Below are 25,915 nucleotides of genomic sequence, written 5' to 3' on the forward strand. Positions count from 1 at the left end.
ATTTTAATCTAGTCTGAATCTTGGGGGAATTGGTTTTGACCGCCGGCCTGAGAAGGCCCATGCTTGTCTTTTGGGGCCCTGCTCCTTAGGGCCTCCTTGAATGTCCCAGGAGAGCCAGTGGATCTGTCTCGCATTCAGATCTCTGGTGGTCCAGTGGGCTTTTCTGGTTGGCGTGAGCTTGCTCTGGCAGCTTGGTGCTTCACACGGTCTGCGAAGTACAGCTGTGTTGGACAGCAGTCTCTCTTTCTTCATTTTGGCAGCTTGCATAGAGTCTGCCGCATCAAGTGTTCACATCCGGAGTTCTCGCTTTCATTCTCATGTGGCTTGCTCCGTTGTCTGTTCTTCACTGTTCTGCAAGCATTTGGTTGAGGCATGGCAGTAGCAATTTGGAGTCGGCACAAAAGCATTTCAGCACAGGGGCAAGGGACAGGAATTGGGTCTTCTGTTTTGTCACTTTCCATCCTTGGTGTCAACATTTTTTTGGGATTCTTTCTAAACCTCCCATCCTTAGTTGAGAGGCGCCATCACCTCCTCTTGACCAGGCCAGGCTGCTGAACTTGTGACACTCTTTTTACCTGAGAGATGTTAGTGGATGACCTCTGGCTTTTGCCTTCCTATTCCTTTCAGGGTAAGGAGCAGCTCTACACTCATGTTACTAATCCCGTCTTTCCAGGGAGCCCAAGAGTTTTGGTCCTCTGATTCTGTATTCCTGGAATCTCCCCTTGTATCATGGAAGCACGTTTATCCAGGTCTGCCTCACCCAGGAGTATCTCTCATTCTGCATTTGCCCAGTCTTCTTTATTCTCACAGGCCAGAGGTTTGGTTTCCAATCCCATCCAATTAGCTATTCCTTATCAGCGTTTGAATCATTGCTGCGGATTGGCTATGCTTGTGGTTTTAATATCCCTCATTAAAGACTTATTGATAGTGGCTTCATATTGGCTAATTGTTTTGAGATTTAGGGACATTGGCATGGGCCTGCAAGGGTTTAAAGGTGGTTGTGGCAGGCAGCACCACCTTGGTATTCACTCCTCCATGCTGATCCAACACAGGCTTTCAGTGGTGGCACTTTAACTGCTCTGTTAATGATGCATCCTCATACCCAAAGATGCGGAAAAGGGTGCTTTTCTGAAGTGTAAACATGGAGGTCTGCCTCTTTGAAAACCTAATAAAAGGTTTTTTGGGGGAGGGAGGGTTTGGGGCGTACTGCAGGTTGACACTAACCATGGCTTTGAAGTATCATGATGGTAAAAGCTATAGCTGGGCTTCACAGGCCTCGGGTCATTCCCCAAGTCTGTTTCTTTGATGTTATTGGGCTAGGACAGACAGAAGTGTGAAATGTATTGTGCTAATGGTCCCTTGCACTGATGAGTCACAGCTGACTGGGAAAGGGCCGTTAGCATTCCAAAGCCCCGCATTCTGTGTATTCTCCACAGTAAATGCCTGCATCACATAAGCCTGAAATAGTATAATGAATGCACACTTTCATATTTTTTTTTTTTAAACTTCAATTTTTATTCAGGTTTACAGAAAAACAGATTCCCCATGTCCCCCCCACCCCGCACCCCCACCGCCCCAACTTGTGCCCACCCCCCCTGTCCAATGCCCAAGCCCAGTCTGTTGTGCCGGGAGAATCACCGAGTACAATCCCTCCAAGTGTGATGCAGCTGATGCCCTTAGTACCGTCTGGTCTGGTGCCGTCCCGCCCCGGGTACTGGGCTTCCCCGACCGCTGAGGTGCCAACCTCCGCGTGGATGACCCATTGGAACCGGGATCTCTCACCGGAAGGGTTAGTGGATCACCCATCCCCAAGTTTGTTGTATTCCATACCAGTTTGTAAGGAAGGCGCTGGTGTCATTGTTCACCATGGCAGTCAGTTTATCCATTGTATACATATTTTTAACCTTTTTCATCCACTCTTCCTTGGAGGGTGGCTCCGGGCTTTTCCATTTTTGTGCGAGGGCTACCCTGCCCGCTCGCAGCATTGTCTCCCACATCCTCGGGTACCTGTGAACTTCTATTTCCTCGGGGGGGAGGCCCAACAGCATCGTCAGAGGATTGAGAGGTAAAAGTTCCTCTATTACTTCCGCCATCCAGCCCCTCACCAACCCCCAGTACACCTGTGCCTTTGGACAGTGCCACCACATATGGCTCCTGGAGCCTGTTTGCCCACACCCCCTCGGGCACAGTGGGGACACCCCCGAGAACATCTTCGACAGTTTCACTGGGTCCCTGTGCCACCCTTGTAGTACCTTGAAATTGTGTTCCATATCGGCCGTGAAAAGGTTCCCATGGAAGGCGATTTTGAAAATTCTCGACCAGGAGTCCTCTGAGATCTCCTCTCCCGCCAGCTCTTCCCAGAACTTACGGAAGGTTCTCCTTCCCTGGAGGTCATACGTATTGAGGATTTTGTACATGCTAGAAACCGCCCCCTTCCTAGAGGTCGCCGTGTCTTATCAGTTCTTCAAAGGGGGTTAGCTGTCTACTCAGACTGGAGCCCCATGATTGATCGCACAATATACCCTTCAAACGGAGGTACTCAAAAACGGACAGGGATCCCCGGCCGAGTGTGTCTCTCAATTCTTCATAGGGCAAGAATTCACCTTCCCTGAACAGCTGACCCGCCCATTCCAGACCTTTGTCCGACCAGGATTGGGAGAACCTGAACCCTTTGCTACCCAGGTTAAGGGGATGCCCCCAGAGGGAAGACATCGGGGATGGCCATGTAGTGAGATGCGCCGTCTGAGGGCCTTCTCTCCAGATGTCCCACAGGACTCCCAAGGTCGGGTGAGCCCTCAGGTGACTCGGGATCGTTCTCCGTGGGGCCCACAGGAGGTCGCGCACCTTCAGGGGGTGGGTGTCCATGTTCTCCAGATACGACCAGTACGTCCCCATTCCCTCCTTCATGTGCTCCAGGAGGACCCTCAGCTGAGCCGCCCGAAAGTACAGGCCGAAGTCCGGCAGTCCAAACCCTCCCTCCTCCCTGGGCAGCGTCAGCGTAGTCCTCCTGGTCCTCGGTGTTTTCCCCTGCCATATGAAGTCCCTAGTGGAGTTCTGTAACACCCTGAAAGTCTGCTGCGGAACACTGGTTGGGAGTGCCGTGAAGAGGTACAGGAGCCGTGGCAGTACATTCATTTTAACCGCCGTCATCCTGCCATACCAGGAGAGGATCATCCTTCCCCACCTCCTTAAATCTGATGTGATCCCTTCTATTATGGGGTCATAGTTTGCAGTGGCCAGTTTAGTTAAATCCCGTGTAAGGAGGACCCCCAGGTATCGAATTTCAGCCTTCCCCACTGCAATCCCGTGGAGTCTATTCAGGGGGTCTAGCCCCGGGTCTCGGAGTCTCATGGGGAGCAGGACCGATTTCAAAGCGTTAATCTTCAGGCCCGAAAAGCGACCAAATTCCGATATCAGGTCCAGCAGGGGGGGGGAGTGAGGAGCTAGGGTCCACCAGGTAGACCAAGATATCGTCTGCGAACAAAGAGAGTTTAAATTCCACCTCCCCCCTGCTGATCCCCTTAATTCCTGGGTGGGCCCTGATGGCTATGGCCAGGGCTTCTATCGTAAGGACGTATATCAGAGGGGAGAGAGGGCACCCCTGTCTTGTCCCTCGAGAGAGGGGGAAGGCGTCGGTCAACTCCCCATTTACTTGGACCCTTGCCGTGGGAGCTCGGTAAAGGGCCGTTACCCAGCTCATAATGTGGGCCCCGAACCCCATCTTCCTCAGGAGGAGGTCCATGTACCGCCACTCGACTCTGTCGAACGCCTTCTCTGAGTCCAGAGAGAGGACACTAGCGTTAAGGTCTGACTGTTGTGCAAAGTGGAACAAGTCTATGGTCTTGCGTATGTTATCCGAACCCTGTCTCCCACTGATGAACCCCACCTGGTCCCCATGGATTAGTTTCGGGAGTACACCCTCTATCCGCTTCCCCACCACCTTGGCCAGTATCTTAACATCTGTGTTAAGCAGTGATATAGGGCGGTTGGAGGCACATTCCTTGGGGTCCCTCCCCTCCTTAGGTAATACCGCAATGATAGCCCCCATCATAGAGTCGGGTAGGGCTCCCCCCTCTAGCACCGAGTTGAAAACCCTCACTAAGTACGGGATTAAGGAAGATCGGAATTTTTTGTAAAAAAAGACAGAGAACCCATCTTCCCCAGGGGAGGTGCCCGCTTTCATCCCACCTAGGGCCCTATCCACTTCCTCTTCGGTCACTGGCCCTTCCAGCCCTTCGGATGTTTCCCTGGATAAAGCCGGGAGCCGGATGGAGCTCAAAAAATTCTCTATCGGGGAGTTTCCCTCGTCGTATTCGGAGGAGTACAGGGTCTTATAATATTGGCGGAAGGCTCCTCCGATATGGGAGGATTCGCAACCCAAAGTTCCCTGGGCTTCCCTCACCATTCTGCTCCTCTGGACCTCCCTCAGCTTCCATGCCAAGATCCTGTCCGCTTTGTCCCCCCTTCTCATAATACTTCTGCTTTACCATCTGAAGACTTCTCTCCGTTTTGTGGAGAAGTAAGTCCTTCAACTGGAGTCTGTAATCCTCCAGGGCGGCCACTCGATCGCGGTCTGGGGTCCGGTCTGGGGACCCCCTCAGTTGGAGATAGGCGATTTTTTCCCGCAGGGACCTTTCCTGGGCCTCCCTTTCCCTTTTTACCCTTGCACCTTTTTGGATGAGGATACCACGAAGAGTCGCCTTGAAGGCATCCCAGAGTGTGTGCGTGGCCACTTCCCCATTGTCATTTAACTCAAAGAATTCTGTTATGGCATCTGCAATCTCTTGGGCACGAGCCTCATCCTTCAGTAGGGCATCGTTGCATCTCCAACGGCCCCTGCGCTCCTCACGCCATCCCCCCGATATTGACACCCTTACCATGTCATGGTCGGACCAGGGAACAGGATCGACCCTATAGCCTGTAACATACGGGCGAAGCGTTTCATCCACCAAGATATAATCTATCCTCGAGAACGAGGCGTGGATGGCCGAGTAATACGTATAAGAGGGGACACCTGTTCTGGGGGTCGGGATTGAGTCTACGAGGCCTAGCTCCTCATTAACTCTCCGGAAGGATCGCGCCATGGGTTCCTCCGAGGGTCTAGAGTTCTGGGGGCCCACCCTCTTCCTGTCCATGGACGGGACCAACACCATGTTAAAATCTCCTCCCACCACTAGTGTGCCCCTCGTGAATAATTTAAGCTTCTCCTTGACCTCTTCCCAGAACTGGGCCTGGCCGTCGTTCGGACCGTACACCACAGCCAGTGTCAGGGGGGCTCCTTGTAGGGTACCCCTCACCAGAAAAAAGCGACCCTCGGGGTCCTGCATGGTAGCCTCATTTGTGAAGCGGAGACCCCTGGCGACCAGGATAGCCACCCCTCTTTTCTTCCCCTTATGGGATGCGTGAAAGACTTCCCCTATACCTCCCCCTCTCATTTTGGGTTCCTTCCCTTTCGCCCAATGTGTCTCTTGTAAGAACAGCAGGTCCAGCTGCGCCCTCCTGAATTCGCGACAAACCAGGGACCTCTTGGTGGGCGTGTTCAAGCCCCGTACGTTCAGAGAGCCCACCCCCAGGGCCGGTCGGCAGTCAGCCATATTCTAAATCATCAAAGCTGTTGGGCACCCGCTTAACATCACTGTTCGTTATCTGTTCCCGTAATGGCACTGGTCGGGCATTATTCGGACCTTCCCTCAACTTTTCCCCTATCCCCTTCCCCCAACAACAACCCCCTGGTAACTTCGCCCCCCCTCCCCCTACCCGGCGTCCAGCCATTGGGTTCCGCCATTCCTGGCATTAGGCCGGACCACCAGTCTGCCCTACCCGGCCGGGCACGCTGGGCTAAGCTCTTTGTTGTGAGCCCCCCCCCCCATTTTTCCCCCCATCTTCGATCCCACCTTACTTGCTGTCCTGGGGAAGTGTGTGGTCAACCGGACCCTCACTGCATCGACTCTCCAGTGGGCCAGTCGCCCCTGTTCTCAGTCGTCTGTGTCGTTGCGCTCCCCCTCCCTCGCAGCCGGGGGGGGTATTGAGCTTCCTGTATTTTCTTGAGCCGGTTTTCCTCCTCCTGGGCCCAGGACGGTCCAAAGGCCCCTCCCCCAAACCCGCCGGGCCTCTTCTGTCGGTGGGCTCAGTCACATAGTCCTGAATGGCCCCTTTTATGTCCTCTTCCGTGGTTAGCAACGTCTTTTGGCCCATGTATTCAAAAGCCAGGGAGAATGGGTACCCCCACCTGTAGCGTACTCCTTTATCTTTCAGTAATTGCGTTAGGGGGCGGCACATTCTCCGCTTCGCCAGGGTGTAGGCTGAAAGGTCTTGGAATATCGAGATCTCAGCACCGTTGTAAGAGATCATCCCTGCTTTCCTTGCCTCCTCCAGGACCTTTGCCTTGTCCGTATAGTAATGAAATCGTGCAAGGATCGATCGGGGGCTTCCCGCTCTGCCGCCCGCCCTGTGCACGCGGTCGAATGTCAATTCCGTTGTCATTTCTTTGGCAAAGAGAAGGGTGATGATATCTCGAACCACCCGAATTAAGTCTCTCTCTGTTTCCCCTTCCACTTCCGGGACCCCAAAAAATCTAAGGTTGTTCCTCCTTTCCCTATTTTCGTAATCATCCATTTGTCTGGCCCTTTCCTCGTCCCTCTTTTCCAAGGCAGCCAGCCGCATTTCCATTTGCACTTCTTGGATGGCTGAGGACGACTGGTCGGTCTCCACCCGCAGGAGCCTGTCTTCCATCTTATCCACCCTGTTATCCATTTTTTCCAGCTTTTGCGCGATGTCTGATCGCATATCCCGGATCTCTTGGAGTATGGATGCAAATCCCTTCTCCATGGCTGTGGTGGAGGGCATTGGAGTTTCCGGGTGGGCCATGGCCCCGTGGATTGTGGGGCTCTCGCTATTTTTCCCAGCCCCTTTGTAGCGAAAAGATTGCAAGGCTTCCTGCCAGTCCATGCAGGCCTTCTACGCACCTGTTTCGTTGTCCACCGCCAGCTCAGGGCCACGGGAGTTGTTCTTCGGCCCCAGACAATGGGGGCCCGGGAGGTTGAGGAGAGCCTTCAGGCGGGCACACGCCCCACGAGAGCCAAGTGGGGGCCTCGCGCCTGGGTCCGTTTCCTGGTTCTGACCGCTCCTGGGGGGCTGTGGGCGGGCACACGCCCTGCGAGTTAGTGCAGGGGCTTCGAGTACCAGGTGACTCCGTCGGCGTAGCTGTGTTGTACCTCTGGGTCCGGGGGGGGGGGCGGACCGTTGTCCAGGTCTTCGAGCCCCGACGCCGTCGCCTGCCTTTCCCTCGGTTTCAGGCCTCGCGAGGGCCAGAGGGGACCTCGCTGGGGTGAGGGGGGCCTCGCTGTGTTAGCCCTGTGCTTCTACTGGGCAGCGGGGGGCCGCCCTTGTCGCGGCGCCTCCCGCGCTCCGCTCCGCGGGGGTCGGCGGAGCACTCGAGTTCCGCTGCTGTGGGAGGGCCGTCTGCGGCTTCCCCTTCCGCGCCTGAGCCCGCCCGGGGGCGTAGGCGCTGATGTCCTTGTCCCGCTCGGGACTTGCGTCCCTGGTTCTCGCGTCCTCCTGCGGGACGGGCCGAGGGCTCCCCGAGAGGGCCTCACCTTCCGGGTCCCGTCGCCTGCGATGTCTCAGCCGAGGGAGTCGCCAGGCGCCTTTGGCGCGCCCTCGTCCCGGGCCGCAAAGTTCGTTCTCCGGCTCCTCGTGGACCCCGGAGTCCGCTCTTTCGCGCGGGGGGCACGGGGGGGGGTCCGGTTGCCGATCCCGCTCTGCGTTGCCGTCAGGGGGGGTCCGGGGGGGGCTCAATCCCCGTTAACCGGCCTCGGACGGCGGGAGAGCAACGCTCAGGCAGCCATCACCTGCGCGCCCCCTGGTGGCCTCCCACTTTCATATTTTATTGAGAAGATGCTTGTGTGAAACAATTCTGTGATGTGAAGCCAAGTAGGGCAATACACAGTGATGGCAGGTTGTCTTTTGCAGGCAACACATTTTCAAGCATCAAGGTATTATAATTGTTTCAAGATTATCGATAGATTCAGATTTTGTAGAAGAGATTTTAAAGGAGAAGCCTCCTGCCAGCCAGGCTATCCCTTTAATTAACTCAACCAGGGCTGTAAACCCACAGGTGGAAATACTTTTTCGCCCCTCCCCTACTGACCCCCTTTATATACATGGTCATGCCACCCCAGATTCTCTTGTGGTCACGACGACAAGGAAAAGGGAAGGGGTCCCCTTGTCCACAGGCGAGGCACCAACTGGACACGAAATGTAAAAAATGGTATGCTCTTGGGAAGAAAATCACTTCTGTGGCAGCATTATCCACCCGGATAGCCAACAATACCACACTTTTGGCCAGCTATACCTTGATGAACCTGCTGCAGGAGGTCCCGGAGCAGTACGTTACCGCCTGCTTACAATTGTCTCAGAGGGTAAGCAAGTAAACCATAACATCCTCAAAAACACCTTAGATTCTGCTGAGACAGCAGGAAGAACCGTAGCCCAGGGTACCCTTTTGAAACGCCACGCCTAGTTAAAGAACTAAGGGTTCAAACCGGAGACACAATCGTCACTAATCAACAAACCGCTGGAAGACTCTAACCTGTTTCGCAAGGCTGTAGATGAGGTGTTGGAAACTGCCAAAAAAGAACGCAAGACTTTGAAATCTTTGAATCAGATCACTCAAAGGCCTTTTCAACAGAGAGGGGGAAGTTCTTGCCGCTCCTTTCGTAGACAGTCCTATTCCCCGTTCCCCATATAACCAATATGGTACGGGTAACAATTGGTCCTCAGGACAGGGGTCTGCTGCCTCTAATCCATATCCCCCAGAGGACAACGCAGTGGGAAAGGAAGGGGTCGCAATGCCACCCCCAGAGGCTCCCCAGCCTCCAGTCAGAAATGCCTCTCTGGTCGGGGATCGTATAACATCATGCCTACATGCATGGGAGGGGATTACCACAGGCCAGTGGGTGCTTAATACTGTCATCCCTGGTTATTGCATCGAGTTCAGCCGACCACCTCGATTCAGACCACCGAAGTCCAGTTGTCTTAACACCAGAACATCTGAAGATCCTGCTGCAAGAGGTTGAGATCCTGCAGGAAAGGGCTCAATCGAAGTCCCTGTTCTATAGGTAAACAAGGGTATTTATTCAGTGTACCTCCTTGTACTCAAAAAGGATCTCACCATTCTCCCTGTGCTAGACTTGCACCCAGCGAACAAATCTGTCAAACCCCAACATTTTCGTATGATAATGCTGCAAGAGGTAATCCCTCTACTAACGCCGGGGGATCACATGGCAACATTGGACATGAAAGATGCATACTTTCGTATTTCAATGTTGCCGGCACACAGGAAATACCTGAGGTTCATTAAAGAGGACAAACACTATCAGTTCAAGGACCTTCCCTTCAGCATTGCCTCAGCCCCAAGGGTATTTACTGAGGTGCTGGCAGTTGCAGCAGCTCACCTGCACGGGCAATCCATCCCAGTTTATCCTTACCTCGACAACTGGCTCATAACAGGGGACTCCTATGGAACATGCCTGTCAAACACCCAAAGGAGAATACACCTCTTATTCAGTCTGGGATTCTCCATAAACAAGAGGAAATCCAGCCTCGACCGCAGTAAAGTCGAACAGTTTCTGGGGGCTCTAATTCAGACAAATGACGGCTTCATCTTCCCCTCCAACGAGAGGGTTCAAAACATGCTGTTTCAGACCCCTCAGTATGTAGCCAGTCGAGAGGTGATGGTACGCAAAACCATGTGACTGTTAGGAATGATGGCGTCCTGCATTTACTTGGTTCCTCACGCACGTTTGTGCATGCGCCCCATGCAAGAGTGACTCAACAGTCAGTGGTGTCAGGCCAGCGGACAATGGGATGATCTAGTGGTTGTCCCGGCAGCGCCCGTTCTCTCTCTGCAGTGGTGTTCAAGGGAAAACCTCTTGAAGGGGAAATCCTTCACCACCCCCACAGAAGAAGCCACTCGCACGACGGACGCATCTCTCACGGGGTGGGTGGCTCACCTCCTTCAACAGACGGTGCACAGCGTTTGGTCCCCAGCAGTAGCCTCCAACCACATACACCTGTTGGAGCTGTGAGCGGTGTTCAAAGCACTGAAGTCCTTTCAGACACAGTTGCAGGGAGAAACAGTACTGATCCTCACGGACAGCACCACAGCCATGTACTACCTGAATAAGCAAGGAGGCACTCACTCTCCAGGGCTGTCCAAACTGTCGCAGAATATTTGGAAATGGGCTCTCAAACACAAGAGGTTCCTATTGTTTCGGCATGTTCCAGGGGAACTCCGCAGAGACTTCCCATTGCCCTTAAAGTACGAATGGCGACTACACGAAGACATCGTCTCCAACGTTTTTGCAATATGGGGCTTCCCAGAGATCGACTTGTTCTCAACTCTGGAGAACTCACAATGGCCAGATTACGCCTCCAGGTACCCTCAAAACCGATCCAAGGGGAACAGTCTCTGTATAACATGGTCAGTGAAATTTGTTTACTCTTTTCCCCTGACTCCCCTACTCAACAAGATTGTGCACAAGATGCGCCTGGAACCAGTCACCATGATATTGGTGGCCCTGATGTGGGCACGCCAACCCTGGTTCTCCCATCTGATGGAGATGTCTCTCTCTCCTCCGATGAAACTACCTTACCCATACAACATGCTATCTCAAGACAAGGGGGAAACTCTTCATCCATGCCCGCAAACTCTCAACTTAGCGGCCTGGCTCCTGAGATCATAGAGTGCGGGCATCTCCAACTTCCTCAGAGATGCATGGATATACTTAGAGAAGCAAGGAAGCCTAACACCAGACATTGCTACCCCAATAAATGGAAATGCTTCGTCATTTGGTGCAATTCCAAGAGCATCCATCCCATTGACTGCTCTCCTACACTAATTGTATTATTCCTGACTCACCTAGACTCGGGTCTAGTTTTTAATTCCCTGAAGCTGCACCTAGCTGCACTCTCAGCCTATACCACGTCCCAACGTAAGGTGTCATGGTGGAAGATCCCAGTTATTAAAGCTTTCATGGAAGGGACTTAAATGTGGTATTAACCAGACTTATGGGGTCTCCCTTTGAACCTATGCACAAGGCAAGCTCGAAAAAACTAAACATTAAGGAAAACAAACCAGTTTTTTGTCTCAGTGGCAGCTGGTAGAGAAGGGGACCCTGTCTCTAAAACAGTCATCTCAAGGTGGATTGTCAATTGCATCACACTATAATCATCAGAAATGTTATTACAGTAAGTAATGCATGTTTTATGAGAGGTTTTGTGATCTCTCTTTTAGGCAAAAAAGTGTAAAAAAGTGTGCGTTAGTCTAGCAACAATGGTCAAAAGATTATAGGATTTAAAGTCATCTTTATGTAGGTAAATGGATGTTCACCATATTGCTTACAGAAGCAAATATTTCTAATGTTCACAAATATTATTGTCACAATTGCAAGTTCCCAAATGATTAGCAATATCGGGCACTGCTATTATTCCCCCTGCACATTATCTGCTCTTCTGCTCCATAACTAATCCCACCCCAAGGACCCTGTCCTTTATCTCAAAAGCACACATGTTTGTATTGTATCGTATTTTACATGCTTTTTTATTACCAAAGGAATTGAAATGGTGACTAATCCACAATCCTTCCTTTAGGTTTGGGACATTATCGGACGCTCTTTGGTGGTGGACGAAGTGGAGGACGACTTGGGCCGAGGAGAGCACCCACTCTCAAAAATAACCGGCAACTCTGGGGAAAGGTGAGAGGCGACTAAAGACTAGCTGTAATGTGTATTTACTGACCATGTTCTCAGATCCTAGCTGCAGTCTGCGTACATTGGGGCTCATTATGAGTTGGTGGCATCTTGGCGGTAATACCACAGAGATACCAACAAATGGTATTACTGTTACCGCCATTTGGTCTGGCGGTATTACCACTGGAGGTATTCCAGCGGTAAGATTACAAGTGGCGCTTTGGCTTTGTAAATCCCCATTTTATGGAGTCCATAGGACCCCTTTAGGGATTTTTGAAGGCATTACCTCTGGCGGAATTACCGGATGGTAAAACTGCAGATTTTCGGAAGTACCTCCAAAAATCAGCGGTACTACCATCCAGTAATACCGCCGGAGGCAATACTGCCTAACCTGCAGTTTGGCTGTGCAGGAAAAATTGAGGTAAACGGAATTACAGACATTTTCTTTTCTGCACCGCCAATCTCATATTGAGGACCATTGTCTATATTCTCAAAGGGAATTTATTATACCGACTGCTTGCTAATGATATACTTGATTTACTTTTTGAGGGGATCAGTTTGCTTTGTTTATATTCTCTGATTTCCGATTGTTACAATCGTGTTTTCGGTTTGATTTTAATGCACTATTTTTATATGTTCGGTCAACACGATTTCATATGATTTTTCTCTCCCTGTTTTTGTTCATTTCCAGTGCTACTGTCCTTATATATTACATATTCATTGTTTTTTTTTCTTTCACTCTTTTTGCCTGTTTATTTAACTTTTAGAATATTTGTAGAGAAAACGGTACAAAAAGAAGCAAAAATTGTACCCAAATCACCATTAGGAACAATTACCCCCACTCCCAACCTCCAATCCCTTTCCGGATGCAGAATATCACATGCGTAGTGTCAAGCTACCCCTGTTCACGCCCTTAGCCAGGATGAAAGCAGTAGAGATACGTGATATCAACCCCTGAGTACCTTTGTGTGATCAGTATCTCCTCCATAGGTCGGTCCCTTCTGTGTACCCTTCTTCCATTTCTCAACTGTGAACACCCTGTTGAGCTGCAAATACAAAAACGTAGATGGCTTTCCTGAGCTGGTAAAATAGCTCAGCGGGTTGATCGCTTGTTGCAGCGATCTATGTGTGATCTGCTGGTTCGAATCCTGGCAAGGCCAACTCAGCATTTCATCCTTCAGAGGCCGATTAATGTGTACCAACTTCAGTTGAGATGGTTAATGTATGTGAATATGTTCTTTGTATAGCGCGTAGGCGTAAGTGCTATATAAATAACAAATCATTATGTTGAGGCATTCCTCAAGTTGCTGAATTGTGAGAAACTGACCACCCCACCAGAGCTGCCCCACCCTTTTCAGCCCTGCCTCAAACTACCCCTGAAACCGCTGGGGCTCCGGTAAAACCTCCCTAAACGGCAGCGCCCATAGATGACTGAGCGGGGAGGGCCTCGTTGTCACATTCATCATATTTTTCTGTGGCTTCCACATCTCCCACAAAGTCCCCAAAATAGCGTGCCTCCTCACCTTTGTTAGTACCTCCATTGCCGGAACCCGCAACCACTCCCCAACTGAGCTCGGCCTCAACCATTGGTTTGCCAGAAAGACCCACTGCTCGGCCCCATCTACCCGGAGGTTAGGCACTATCTCTCTCATTTGAGAGGCCCTGTAATAAAAACCCAGACTAGGTAATCCAAGAACCCCCCCCCCCCCGGCCCCCGAACATTCTTTGGGTGGATCAGTGTGTGACCTGGACTGACAACAACTGAAACATACAGAATTTGTGGGACTACAGTTACTTTTTAAATTTATTTAATATACATCAGCTGAATGGCTTTGTATATACAACAGTTAAAACAGAGTGACCATTTACACATATTTACAACATCATACATTAAAACATAAGTCTAAATAAAATCACTAAAATAGAACAAAATTTCCTTGTTTGACTTGAAAAGCCCCCCCCCCCCAAATTGTACATAACACAAATAAAAAAACTGTTAGGTAAAACTCACATCTACTCACAATTTAAAATTTTACACATTTACACACAGTAGGTTCAAGGTGGATTAACAGGTAACTAAATTAATTGTCCATTCATTTCCTATAAAATTTAACAAGGTAAAATATCAAATTGTTATCACATACATTTAAAAACAAAGGCCATATCTCTTTGAGATCCTCCATGTTGATACCATTATTGTATGTTTTCAAATAACTGTTTCTCAATTCATGTAGGCTTTCACAAGCTATTAGCAAATGATCAGTCGTTTCGGCATCTCCTGTGCCACAAAGCCTTCAGTATCGCGCATTGCGCAAGATATCTAGACGTGCACCTTGGTACATTAATGCTATACTTATATTAAATTTAAGTCGCAGATATTCTTTTGCTATTGAGCTGTTGGGAAAGGCGGTTAAATAGGTTGGTGTTACCACTCGGGCCAATATATAATCACAAAAACAGCTATTACTCCCTGAAAATAAATTCACTAGATGTTGTTCTTTGCTGAGCCACCGCAGTTTAGATTTTAGGCAGGCTTTAATCACATATACAGTCCCATTTTTCATAAGGCCACAACACCCCTCATGCCATTTATTACAGAGTGTAAGCAGCTGACCGAAAATTCCTATTGTATTGCAATTGTCGATTTCACAAAATGCTCCTCGAAATTCCCCATCATTGTGCCATTCTCTAGTTTCAACAATTTATCACAAAACATAACTGACTTCACAAATACATCAGCCAATAGACCAGCAATACCAAATTCCAGGTACATACATTGTATGGGTAGTGACGGTGGCATACAGAGGAGTTTGCGTAACATGGCTGCCTCAAATCTTTTCAGTTCCACTCCATATTTATTTCCCCACATTTCAATCCCATAGAGTAGGATAGATCGGAGTGTCTGTTATAAAAGAAGTATTGCCTCTATGGAAATACTGCTTTGTTTTCCTATGAATTGCCGAATAATGCTTACCGCCCCTTTGCATTTGGTTTTCGTTTCCTGCCAATGCATATCCCATTTCATATTGTTTTGGAGGTGGAGACCCAAATACTTGTAGGATGCGACTTTCAAGTTGCAACCCATTAAGGATACAAACAGTATTACATCCTTTGTAGACACGCGGGTCAAAAATCGTCTTGCTTTTATCTATGTTGATAGACAGTACATTTGCTTCTGCGTATTCGCCTAGAGCCTTGTAAACTCCTAGGGGTATGATCTAGTAACAAGAAATCATCGGCATATGCCAACCAACTAGTCCTATGACGTCCCATTTTTACTGGACAGATTGTCGATTTATTGGAAGCTAACCCCAGATCAAAAAGATAAAGGTTAATAAAAGTAGTGGCGATAATGCACCCTTGCTTTACTCCACATAACATAGGGTAGGTATCGGAACAGATAAAGTACCTTTGGCATTCAACCTAATCTTGACTGTAGTGTTAGTATAAAGTAACATTAACATTTTGAGTAATCCCGGTGGAATGTTCCATTTTATCTGTTTTTTCCACAGTCTGTTTCGAAGGACAGAGTTAAATGCTTAAGAAAAGTCTATAAAAGCAGCTTAAACTGGTGTGTCTCTGCACTTCCAAGCATACTCAATGGAAGTTACTAGAATGAACAAATTATATGCAGTATTAGCTTTTTTAATGAAATCCATCTGAATGGGGGCAGAATATTATATGCCGTGATCCAATCGTTTAATTCTACTAGAAGTACTTTTGCCAGGATTTTAGAGGGAACAGCCAACATGGCAAGCATTCGATAGTTGGATACCAAATTCCAGGAGCCTTTCCTATTGACAGGCAGTATGTGGCTTTCACACCAAGTTTGGGGCATACTGCCTGTTTTGCCAATATGGGAAAATTGTAAATGTAAACTATGTGCCCATAATCTGGGAGCAGTTTTTACAAGAGCATTACAGATACCAACCTGCCCAGCAGCTCGTGATGGATTAAGCTGCTCAATGATGACAGTGAGGTCAGGAATGGTGAGTTGACAAGTCTAAACTACATTAGGAATCGGCACTATAGCATCATCACACTCGACCAGACCTAATGTACCTGCAATATGCTTCAACCAATCAGGTTCCGTCACTCCATTTATGGTCAGGCTGCGATGGTTACTGCTGCCTAAAGCTGACCATATTTTAGTATTTTTTTGTAAGGCCAAGTGTGCAATGTCTTTCCATTTCTCTAGGTTCAGATTATTACGATGGGTAGTTAACCATTTCCGGTAGTTTTGCTTTGCTATTCGAATATGGCAACTTTCATACATTGGTGGTAATAATCTATTCTTATTGTTTAAAACTGCGCTAATTGTGGCTAGCAGGTGATGTTTAGCTGTTGCTATTGCATGGTCATAGTTCACCCGCTTATCAAACACTTTTAGTCCGCTCGGCCACATCTTTATATTTGCAGTGTATAATTGTGGTTTCCTTCATTTGTAATACTATTTTAGAAAATTCAGAAACAATCTGCTCTAGCTGTGTGCTCGACACTGAGTTGAAGCAGGCTATGAAAGGGGGCAACAGTCTGCTCGATGTCATGAAGGTCTTTAGTCATCTTGTTGAATTCCAACAGATGCAATTTCCCTGTGGATTGGTGGATAGATCGCCAATTGTGCCTTTTCGAGTTTCAGAGTTATATCTAGCTAGTTGCGAAAGCAAGATCCGTAAAGGGAGGTGATTGATTTCTGCTCGTGGTAATATTGCCATATACGTTACCACTTGAATACCAGTAGTGTTCACAAATATGTAATCTAATGTAGAGGTTGAGTTGACACTGACACAGGTATAGGCCATGGGTGGATCGTCCGGGCCCAGCCGTTAAGTCGCAACATACCATACTCTTACAGCAGCGAGACCCATTTTTTTCCAGTACGACTAGCTTTACTTCGTGATCCACATAGCTTCGATATGAGTTTGGCGCAGTATGGCAGTCTAGTTAATTCAATTAAGGCATTGAAATCACTGACTAAAAATACCGGGAATCTAGGGTGATATTTATTCAGAATGGATTTAACCACTGCTACATGATCAGGATAAGATGCTGTAAGCAGAGTTGCAGTTTGACAGCCAATACCGTAGGAACAGCGCTATTTCTTCAAGGGACCATGGCGAAGCCAGCGAAATCATTTGGCCTCCTTTAAGACGTCCCTTGGGTCCTTTGGTCGTAACTTTTTGAATAGTCGCACGTCCATCAAACTCAACTGGTTCCGACAACCATGTTTCCTGAAGTGCTATGATTGAAAAGCTGGAAAGGTGAGATACCAACCCTACTTTGCCAAACAGATGTGGGCGAACCCTCAGGTATTCCATGAGAAAATTATCTGAATGTCATCGCGACATCTGGGCGAAGTGGGTTTTAAAAACTGTAGTTAACCATTGCCAATAACCGGTATCAGAATCGCTGAGATCAGGCACAGACGGCGGTTATTGTAAGCATATCAAGGGAAGGGTGAACGAGGTTAATCTGTTAATGTGTAACATTGCAGCTGTGTTAGTAGCGGATGGCAGCTAGTCCTACCCTTGTTCTGGCAGCACTGATGATCTTGAGTAACAGACAAGGTTGACAGTGGAATAGTAGGCTTCTATAGAATTAGTTCTGATTGAGCTTTTACATTTTGCAAAACTTTTATCCCAGCTTTTTTCCTTTGCTTAATACTGGGGATCTGTGTAATAGAACACTTATAGCCTAGTTTAAATATTGTGTCTTGATATGACAGAACATGATCAAACAAAGAATCCGAGCAAAATCGAATGTTGGATATGTTGCATGCACTATTTGACTTGGACCACTAGTAAAATATCTTTTGATGTTATCAATCTCAATGGGGCAATATTGTGGCGCAGACACAAAACTGCTGCTCGATTCAATGGGGGAAGGAAGCTAGTACAGGGAATAGCTTGCAATTGTAAGGCATTATGACTTCACTGTTTCTGAATTAACCTCCACCACATTAGTAACTGCTGAATTAGTGGCCACACTAATTTGGCCACAGATCGGTAAATTGAGGTTGGTCAGAATCAGCCTCAACTATTGTACCAGAGGAACTTAATTTATTTTGGGCTATTATTTGACCATTAGGTACCACCTAAGGGAGCTGTGTGCAATTACAATTGCACTTGCATATAATTGGCATTGCGGTGAACAACTCTACAGAATCTCTGGTTGTTAAGGTTATGGGGTCAGCTACTGCAGGTATGACTGGTTTGTTTTGTTCTGACAGTGTGCTTGGGTTTATATTGTGCCGAGGTATTTTAGCATACATCATAGCCTGCGATATTACTTTCTTTTTACGTTTGACTGTGGTTGAGTTACTGACCAGTTGTTTACTCACACTAGGACACACTAGGACCATAATATAGGCAGCTTAGTTTTAGAGCAGAAGCTTGCCGAAAATATTGTGTTCAAGTGAGTTGATGATGAAGGGCTAGTATCAATAGGGTCTGTATTGGTTCCTTGATCCTGCACATGTTTCCGGCCTCTATTTATGCTCTTGTGTAACAAGAGTGTTTGCAGGTCTAGCTTATTCTCTATTTTTTCGCTTTTTTCTATTAGTGAAGTGAGAAGCCGTTCAAAGGCTTGAAATATTTTTGTCTGAGTTCATACTTCTGGTACTCAGTACACTTGCATTGCAGGACTTATTGCGCTGGAGGGCGGGAATGGAGGCACAGTACAGGGGGACGGAAAGACTGGTAGGGGATCAGAGACCATGGCTGGGTGGAGGCAGGGGAGGGAGGGTCAGGAGAGGGAGGGGCAGCAGTATCAGTCATCTTCTCTAGATAAGCTGGTTTCACACATACCACATTGTCTGGATTAGAACCTGGTTCTTGTTTTCATACTAATGGAGTAGATTGCTCTAAAACTGTAAGGGATGGGAAGGAACTATCAAGATTGGCCCCAAGAAATTCAACATCTACGGGACTCATATTTATATCTAAGGTACACACAAAATTACTACATAAACTAGTAGTGGGGATAAGCGGTGTGTGAATTAAAACGTTTGTTGTCATCACAGAAGCCGATGTGGTACCTGACTCTGGTTGTATATTATGCTTTACAGTTGAAACTATTAGCATTTTCACAGGTTCAGTGACAATTGGTTCGAAACATCCAGAGTCAATGCACGCGTTTCTAATTACAGCTCTAGTCTCGCCTATGTCAGTGGTTCTCATCTCTGCCTCGTCAACAAGTGAGGGAGTGATGATGGTATTACCCAATTTAGATCCCAAACAGTTCAGTGAAACTCATAACTCATCAGTCTCTGATTTAGATGCCCTGTTAATTTCATCAGGATAAAGCGCTGCAATTTTAGGAAAGTATGTTGTCAGTTAGCGTGTATTTACTTGACGTTCTGGTTGCGAGATCATTTTTGTTGGACATACTCTGTGCCATCGCTGCTTCGGTTTTATGTCTTTGTCACCTGTTTCATTGCTGTTGTCCGTACGTACTATTGGCAGCAAGGTTTCCATAGTTCTAGTAATTGATAATTACAACTTTGTTGTGCTACCAAACTTGTAAACAGGAGGAGTTACAACTGTCAAACGTACTTTCGCTAATGTCTAGGAGCGTACGGCTGTTGGGTCCAAATAGGGAATATAATTAGACTGACTGACTAGATGTTGGTAGACAGTGAGATATAATACTGTTAGCCAGTCTATTGTTCCTTTAATCCCTACAATCGCGCTCACTCACCTAGAATACCGAAACACCGGACCAAACAGCGGTTCCTACTATTTAACAGAGACTGCGAGAAGGGTTGGTTTTTGGGGAAGAGGGAAGATCGGGAATTAACGAGTAGGCAGAATAGCAGACTAAATAATCAAGTAAAAGTTGTGTTAACTATGGTCTCCACAAAACCACCGGTCTACTTAGAGTTTCTGAATAGTATTACAAGGCAGTTACAAAACCAAGTATACAAAGTTGTCCTATAAAAACGAAAGTGTACCTGGAAGCTTTGCTGCAGCTGCCGCGAGCCAACGAACAGCGCACGTTCTTGCACACTTCCGTTGCGTGCAGTAATTGCGCACAGTCACAAGACTTCATGGCACTTCCCACAGGGGAGCGGGGCTTCTAATTAAAACCTAAAAAAAATATATAAACACAATTAATCTACCTGCTAGTGTACACTTTCTTGTACACTTCTGTTGCGCGCGTGCCGATTGCACGCGGTCCCAAGACTTTATGGCACTTCCCACAGGATGGGCTCGGCTTCTAATTAAAACCTATAAAAACATATATAAACACATTCTTCCTGCCGGTATATATGTGTATATAAGCAGTCAATAGTGCTGTCAGATTGGGTACTTGCCTGATTTTTTTGTTGACAGGGATCAGTCTTAATATGGGAAGAATACAAGATGCATATAATAGAACAAAAGACTGATTACCCCTCTCTTTGTCTGTTTTTGTTTGGGTTAGTGTACCACTAATGAACCTTTTCTGAGTTCTGGTTACTCAACGTATCTCCACAACCACTCATTTTGACAAAAATAGTTTATGCCTAGTAAGATCGTTGTCTGTCTTCCCTCTGTTCCCGCTCCCTTGCCTCTTCGCGTCTTGAAACACTTGTGTATAGGCGCGTTATGAATGCCATATCATATTTCATACACAAGTAAAAACTGTTTTTACTGTAAATAAAAAATACATTTAATCAAGGTGGGGTGAGTATGTGCTTGAGTCCTTCTTCAAGCTATATAACCCTTTTTAAAGGTGGTCCTATAGGACAGCATATGGCAAACACAAAACCGTCGTATTATTATGACTTGCTTGATTTAGTTTGAATTTAGAAATCTACAAAAATACCATATGTAAGTCACAAACACTTATTTTCTCTATGGTTGACCCTCAGTACGATCTCCAGAATGTTGAGGCTAATTAGTTTGTGCCTCGTAGATGGTCTACATAATGTTTCCACCATACTTTTAATTAAGTGCAATCTCTAGCACTTTTTTCAATATTTTTTGGCCTTCTTCAGGATGACAACATTTCTCTCTTGGATATTCAATCACTGGGAACCCCTTGGGTATCATTGGAATTTTCACACTAAAACATACATAAACACAAAAACATCTAATTAAAAAGTGGTGGAGATATAGTGTGAGTGCCTAGTGTGTGAACACAGTCCTCAGTGGTCACTAACCTGATTAACAAGAGCATTCAGACTTGAGAGTGTGGGTCAGGTGTAGTCGCTGCTAACTTGACTGCACAGATGACTTATAGTTTGTGTCTACCTACAAAAAAAGGGCTATATTATTTACCTTATTTGTGGTTCATCAAAATCTCATGCTTGTTCTTCCTACATTCGTTCTGGGATACTGACCTGATACTACAGGGCCACTTTGTATCGCACCGTTAAATCATGCTCCTTTTCAAACATTATTTCTTTATTTACTTGTAATTTTTTTTTAACACAGACTTTTTTTACTATGTCTCTTGATTAGACAATGAATTGTTTCACATTGTAATAATTCTCTAGTTAGCCATGTGCTCTATGCTGGTTATTTCACTCCAACTCATGCATGGTGCCCTGCTAGATTAATTATAACTATATTTCTAGCTGGGGTTTACTACCTCAGGCTTTGTTATACTTCATACAAAGTATTCAAATGCCTGTTTTACTAAGAGGAAGGGATGTTTTACTTCTAGTTGTTTTACCTTCCTTCGTCGGAAATCCTGTTTCATCCGCGCCTGCTCGGCGTTTGCAAGATGTTGTCAAACCTGCGCGGCTTGTTATCCGCGTATTTAACTCATATGGTGCGGTCACGTGAACAGCATGTATCTGTCGTGTGAGAATTGCACTTGCGGCTGCTACACCGCGGCTTATCGTAACGCTGCTGTTCTTGGTGTCACAAGGCAGCGCCATGTGGTTATACTTAATGCATGTATTAGCTAATGTTGATAAAACAAAATACCATCTAACTAATTGTCATGGTGTATGCACGCCTGTGTTTAATTTCGACTATCAACACATTAATCAACGGGTATGCTCTTGTGCATTTGCCAGTTTCTAAATGGGAAGTCTCAGACCCATTAATGGATTTCAATTGGGTTTTTGTAATTGCGGCCATTAGAACCGCAATTTTTCTTGATATTGTTATAATAATACAACAGTTTTGTGTTTGCCATATGCTGTCCTATAGGACCACCTTTAAGAAGTGTTATATAGTTTGAAGAAGGACTCGAGTCACATACTAACCTCACCTTGAATAAATGTATTTTTTATTTACAGTACAAACTGTTTTTACTTGTATCTGTAAGTATGAAATAAACTATTTTTGTCAAAATAAGTGGTTATGTTTATGGAGATGAGGTGAGTAACCAGAACTCAGGAAAGGTGAATTAGTGGTACACTAACCCAAACAAAAACGGACAAAGAAAGGGGTAATCAGTCTTTTGTTCTATTATACATAAGCAGTCCATATCCATCTTAACACTTATTGCAACAGACTTAGTGAAATTAATGTCCAAGTATAGATATGCTGGTAATAGCGTTCTCAGTTCCAAGAGGTGGGGGAACAGCGAACCGCACACTTTCTTGCACACTTCTGTTGCACGCGGGCGCCAATTGCGTGCGGTTATAAGACTTACGGTGGGGGAGTTCTAATTAAAACCTATAAAAACATAAATAAACACCACGATTAATCTACCTGCTAGTATATATGTATGTGTATATAAGCAGTCAATATCCATCTTTACACTTATTCCAACGGACCTTGTGAAATTAATGTCCAAGTATAGATATACTGGTAATAGCGTTTTCCGGTCCAAGAGGTGGGGGAACAGCGAAGAGCACACTTTCTTGCACACTTCGGTTGCGTGCACGTTTATCTAAATTGCATTCAATCGCCTGATCCAGGACAGCGTGAGAGTAGCCCATGTATCTTAAGTTTTCAAATTATTTCACCAATAAAGGTGGGAAATTCGCCTCGGTCATTTCCTCCAATGACCTTGTCAACAGCACCCTCAGGTACTTAAGACTAGTCCTCTGAATCTCAAACTGTAACTCCTCCAATTCCCCTACATCTGCCTCACTGTATCTGCAAAAGAGAATGAGACCTGCTTTAGGTCCAAAGACAAAGCAACAAGCAGGGGAAAAGGCAGGCACCCCTGTCTAATCCCCCTTCGTAAGCCAAACGCCTTAGACTTCCTCCCATTGACCACAAGACTCGCTTTAGGGTCCGCGTACAAGGCAGCGATGGCATTGAGGATCCGGTCCCCGACACCAAATTTCCCCAATACCTCATATACAAAGTCCCAGTTAACCCGATCAAAAGCCTTTTCAGCATCAAGCCCCATTAAAACAGAATCCGTTTCATCCCCTCTAACAAGGCTCATCAAGGTGAGCTTTTTTTCTAAGAGTATCCCCCCCCCTGTCTTCCTTGGATAAAGTCAACTTGGTCCGGGTGTATCAATTTAGGAAGTAAACCTTCAAGCCTGGGCGCCAGCGTCCTCGTAAAAGTATTGCGTCTACATTCAAAAGGGATATCGGCCTATACAATCCTTAGGGTCTCTACCACAGTTGTGCACCCTTCCAAATGACAGCAGAGCCATCCCTTCCTCCAAAATGTGGTTGAATAACTTAGTCAAGAATGGCTTTTTTTTGTAGAACCCTATCGTATGAGCGCCCTCCGCCGGGGCCTTACGCGCTGGCATTCTGCATACAGCGGCCATTACCTCGTCTTCCAAGATCGATAAATCTACCTGCTCTCTCTCCTCTTGCATCCATCTATGGAGCCACATTTCAGAAAGGTACCTTCTACTTTCCTCAACCAACACTCCCCTTCCTAAACAGAAATCAATGAACAACATAAGCAATAAGTACAGATAATTCCCAACTCCACAAACACAACACAGATTATACAGGCAAGGAAACGTCAAGAAGAACCATTCACAGCAGATGCAAAAACCTCCACCATATTTCTTCGTACAAGTTATTTTTCTTTAGTTTACAAAAATGACTCACTCTCCCACATAGACATTTTAAGGAGATCCTCAACCCATACAGAACTTGGAAATGTTTCACTCTTCCAGTCTCTCTGTATAATTCTTTTGCTGATGCGGAGCTTGAAAAAACCTTTCTGGCGATAGGACACTTCTCCAGGAGTTCATCCTCTCCTAAAATAACGGTTGTAAAATCAAACTCCAGGTCCAACAACAAGACCTTGTTCATTGTCTCAAGTCACTCTAATCCAAATGTTCTTACCATACTACATTCCCACATGATATGGTCAAAAGAGCCCACCCTCTGCCAGCAACCCCAGCAGGCTTCGGAGTCAACCAGTCCCCTCTTATATAATTTAACGGGAGTCCAAAAGACATTGTTTAGGATTTGTATCCGTCTCACTCTCTCCCCAAGATTTAAAGAGGTCAAAGACCCATTCCTACACAGTTTATGCCATCTGTTCTCTGTCATCTCAGATCCAAGAGATTTCCGACCATGACCTGAGGAGATTTTCATTCACCGTCTTGAAGCAGTCAGAAGCTTACACACTTTTTAAGCAAGGCAACTTTCCCTCTTAATATCCAACATCAGGTCTGCAAGAACATTGTTCTCCTTTGGTAGTGCCTCTCCAGTTGCCGTATTCAACCTCCGATATTCACTGTAAGTGCATTCCTGAATGCCCATCATCGAAGACAGGTTATTAAAAGGGATCCACCTAATGTTCTTAAGCAAATCACCAAGCCACTGGACCCCACTCAGAAACCAATTTGGCCAGAAAAGTATCTTTCCATCAATCCATCTCTTGGGATTCTACCAAATTGATGGCTTTGCTGAAAGAAAAGCATCTTCGTAGGTCATAGCCTTAAGCATACACCAACATTTTCTCAAAAACTCAGTTGGTGGAGTAGACGTACTGCCTCTAGTATTCTCGGTCATTAGAAGTGCTTCAGGTGTAAGAGGCATATTCATACTAGATTCTACACGATCCCAGACAGCTGGCGACTCATCTAAAAAGGGAATTGAGTGAATTGGAGAGAAAGTCAGATGATAAGATGCAAAGTCTGGAACTCACAGGCTACTCTTTTCAAACGGGCCCTGCAGTTTCCACAACTTCAAACGTGGCTGCTTGTTGTCCCACAAAAATGTGTTTATCAGACTCTCTATTTTGCTCAAACACTTTTTGCATTGAGGAAGCAGGATCATACTAATGTATCCAAATTGCACAAGTCATTTTAATTGCATTAACGTCCACCAAACAGATAAATGAATTTCTGACCACCTATCCAAATCCATCTTCAAATCTGCTGTCAAAGACCTCATGTTTTCTCCCATCATATGACCAACCTCCTTAGTCAGCCATATATTTAAGTACCTCATCTTCTCCCGAACCAGCAAAATCCATATTTGCAGATGTCTTTAGCGCCACACATACTTGAAGCAGGCATAGCCTCTGACTTAATCCAGTTTCTTTTATAGCCAGAAAAGGCATTGAAATTATCCATTTGCGTCATTAATTGCAGAAGTGAAGATTCCACTTTTTTCACCACCAGTAACATATCAGCATAGAGCCATAATGTTTGCAACGCTTCTCCATATTGCAATCCTTGTGTCGCAGCATCCTTCTTGATCCTCTCAGCCAGTGGTTCCATTGCTAGCACAAACAGCAGCAGTGAGAGGGGGCATCCTTGCCTCGTACCTCTCCCGAGCTCCAAATTATCAGAAGACAGACAATTCGTAGTAACGGATGTGATAGTTTTGCAGTATAACAACAATATCCAGTTTAACAACGTATTACCAAATCCGAATCCCTTCCGCGATGCAAAGAGGAGGTCCTATTCTATCCAATCAAAGGCCTTCTCTGCATCCAAGAAGAAGAGGCCTTCTCTGCATCCAAGGAGAAGAATGCTATCTCCATGGCCTGCTTCGGCTCTCAAACAACGTCAGAATCTGTCTACGTTTATTAACAGAGGGATTAGGCTAATAGGCCTGTAGCCTGCCAAGGTGATGGATGGTCTATCTTTCTTCATTGGCAGAGAAATAGATGCATGTCTTGTAGTGGGCTGGAGCAACCCCTTAGCTCTTAAAGCACAAAGCATCTCATGTTTGGCATAATCCTGTAAAACTCAGCGAGTAGGCCATCCGGTCCAGGACATTTCCCCCATTCAAGCGGAAGGCCCCTGTTTTCAACTCATCCACGCTAAGCTTGAATGCTAAGTCC

At 46.5% G+C, this 25,915-nt stretch overlaps 1 protein-coding gene across 6 annotated transcripts in view; it reads left to right on the plus strand.

Annotated features, from left to right (window-relative positions):
* The window catches only part of CCS (copper chaperone for superoxide dismutase), a 928,930-nt gene that overhangs the window by 718,034 nt on the left and 184,981 nt on the right, over positions 1-25,915 (plus strand). For all 6 annotated transcript variants that reach the window (XM_069644778.1, XM_069644780.1, XM_069644782.1 and 3 more), the window contains one exon: positions 11,653-11,756. In XM_069644778.1, the coding sequence (XP_069500879.1) occupies positions 11,653-11,756 (104 nt within the window). The remainder of the gene's footprint in view (positions 1-11,652; positions 11,757-25,915) is intronic.

Source organism: Ambystoma mexicanum, chromosome 2p, assembly GCF_040938575.1.
Source record: "Ambystoma mexicanum isolate Mex_15411 chromosome 2p, UKY_AmexF1_1, whole genome shotgun sequence".
Taxonomy (NCBI): Eukaryota; Metazoa; Chordata; class Amphibia; order Caudata; family Ambystomatidae; genus Ambystoma; species Ambystoma mexicanum.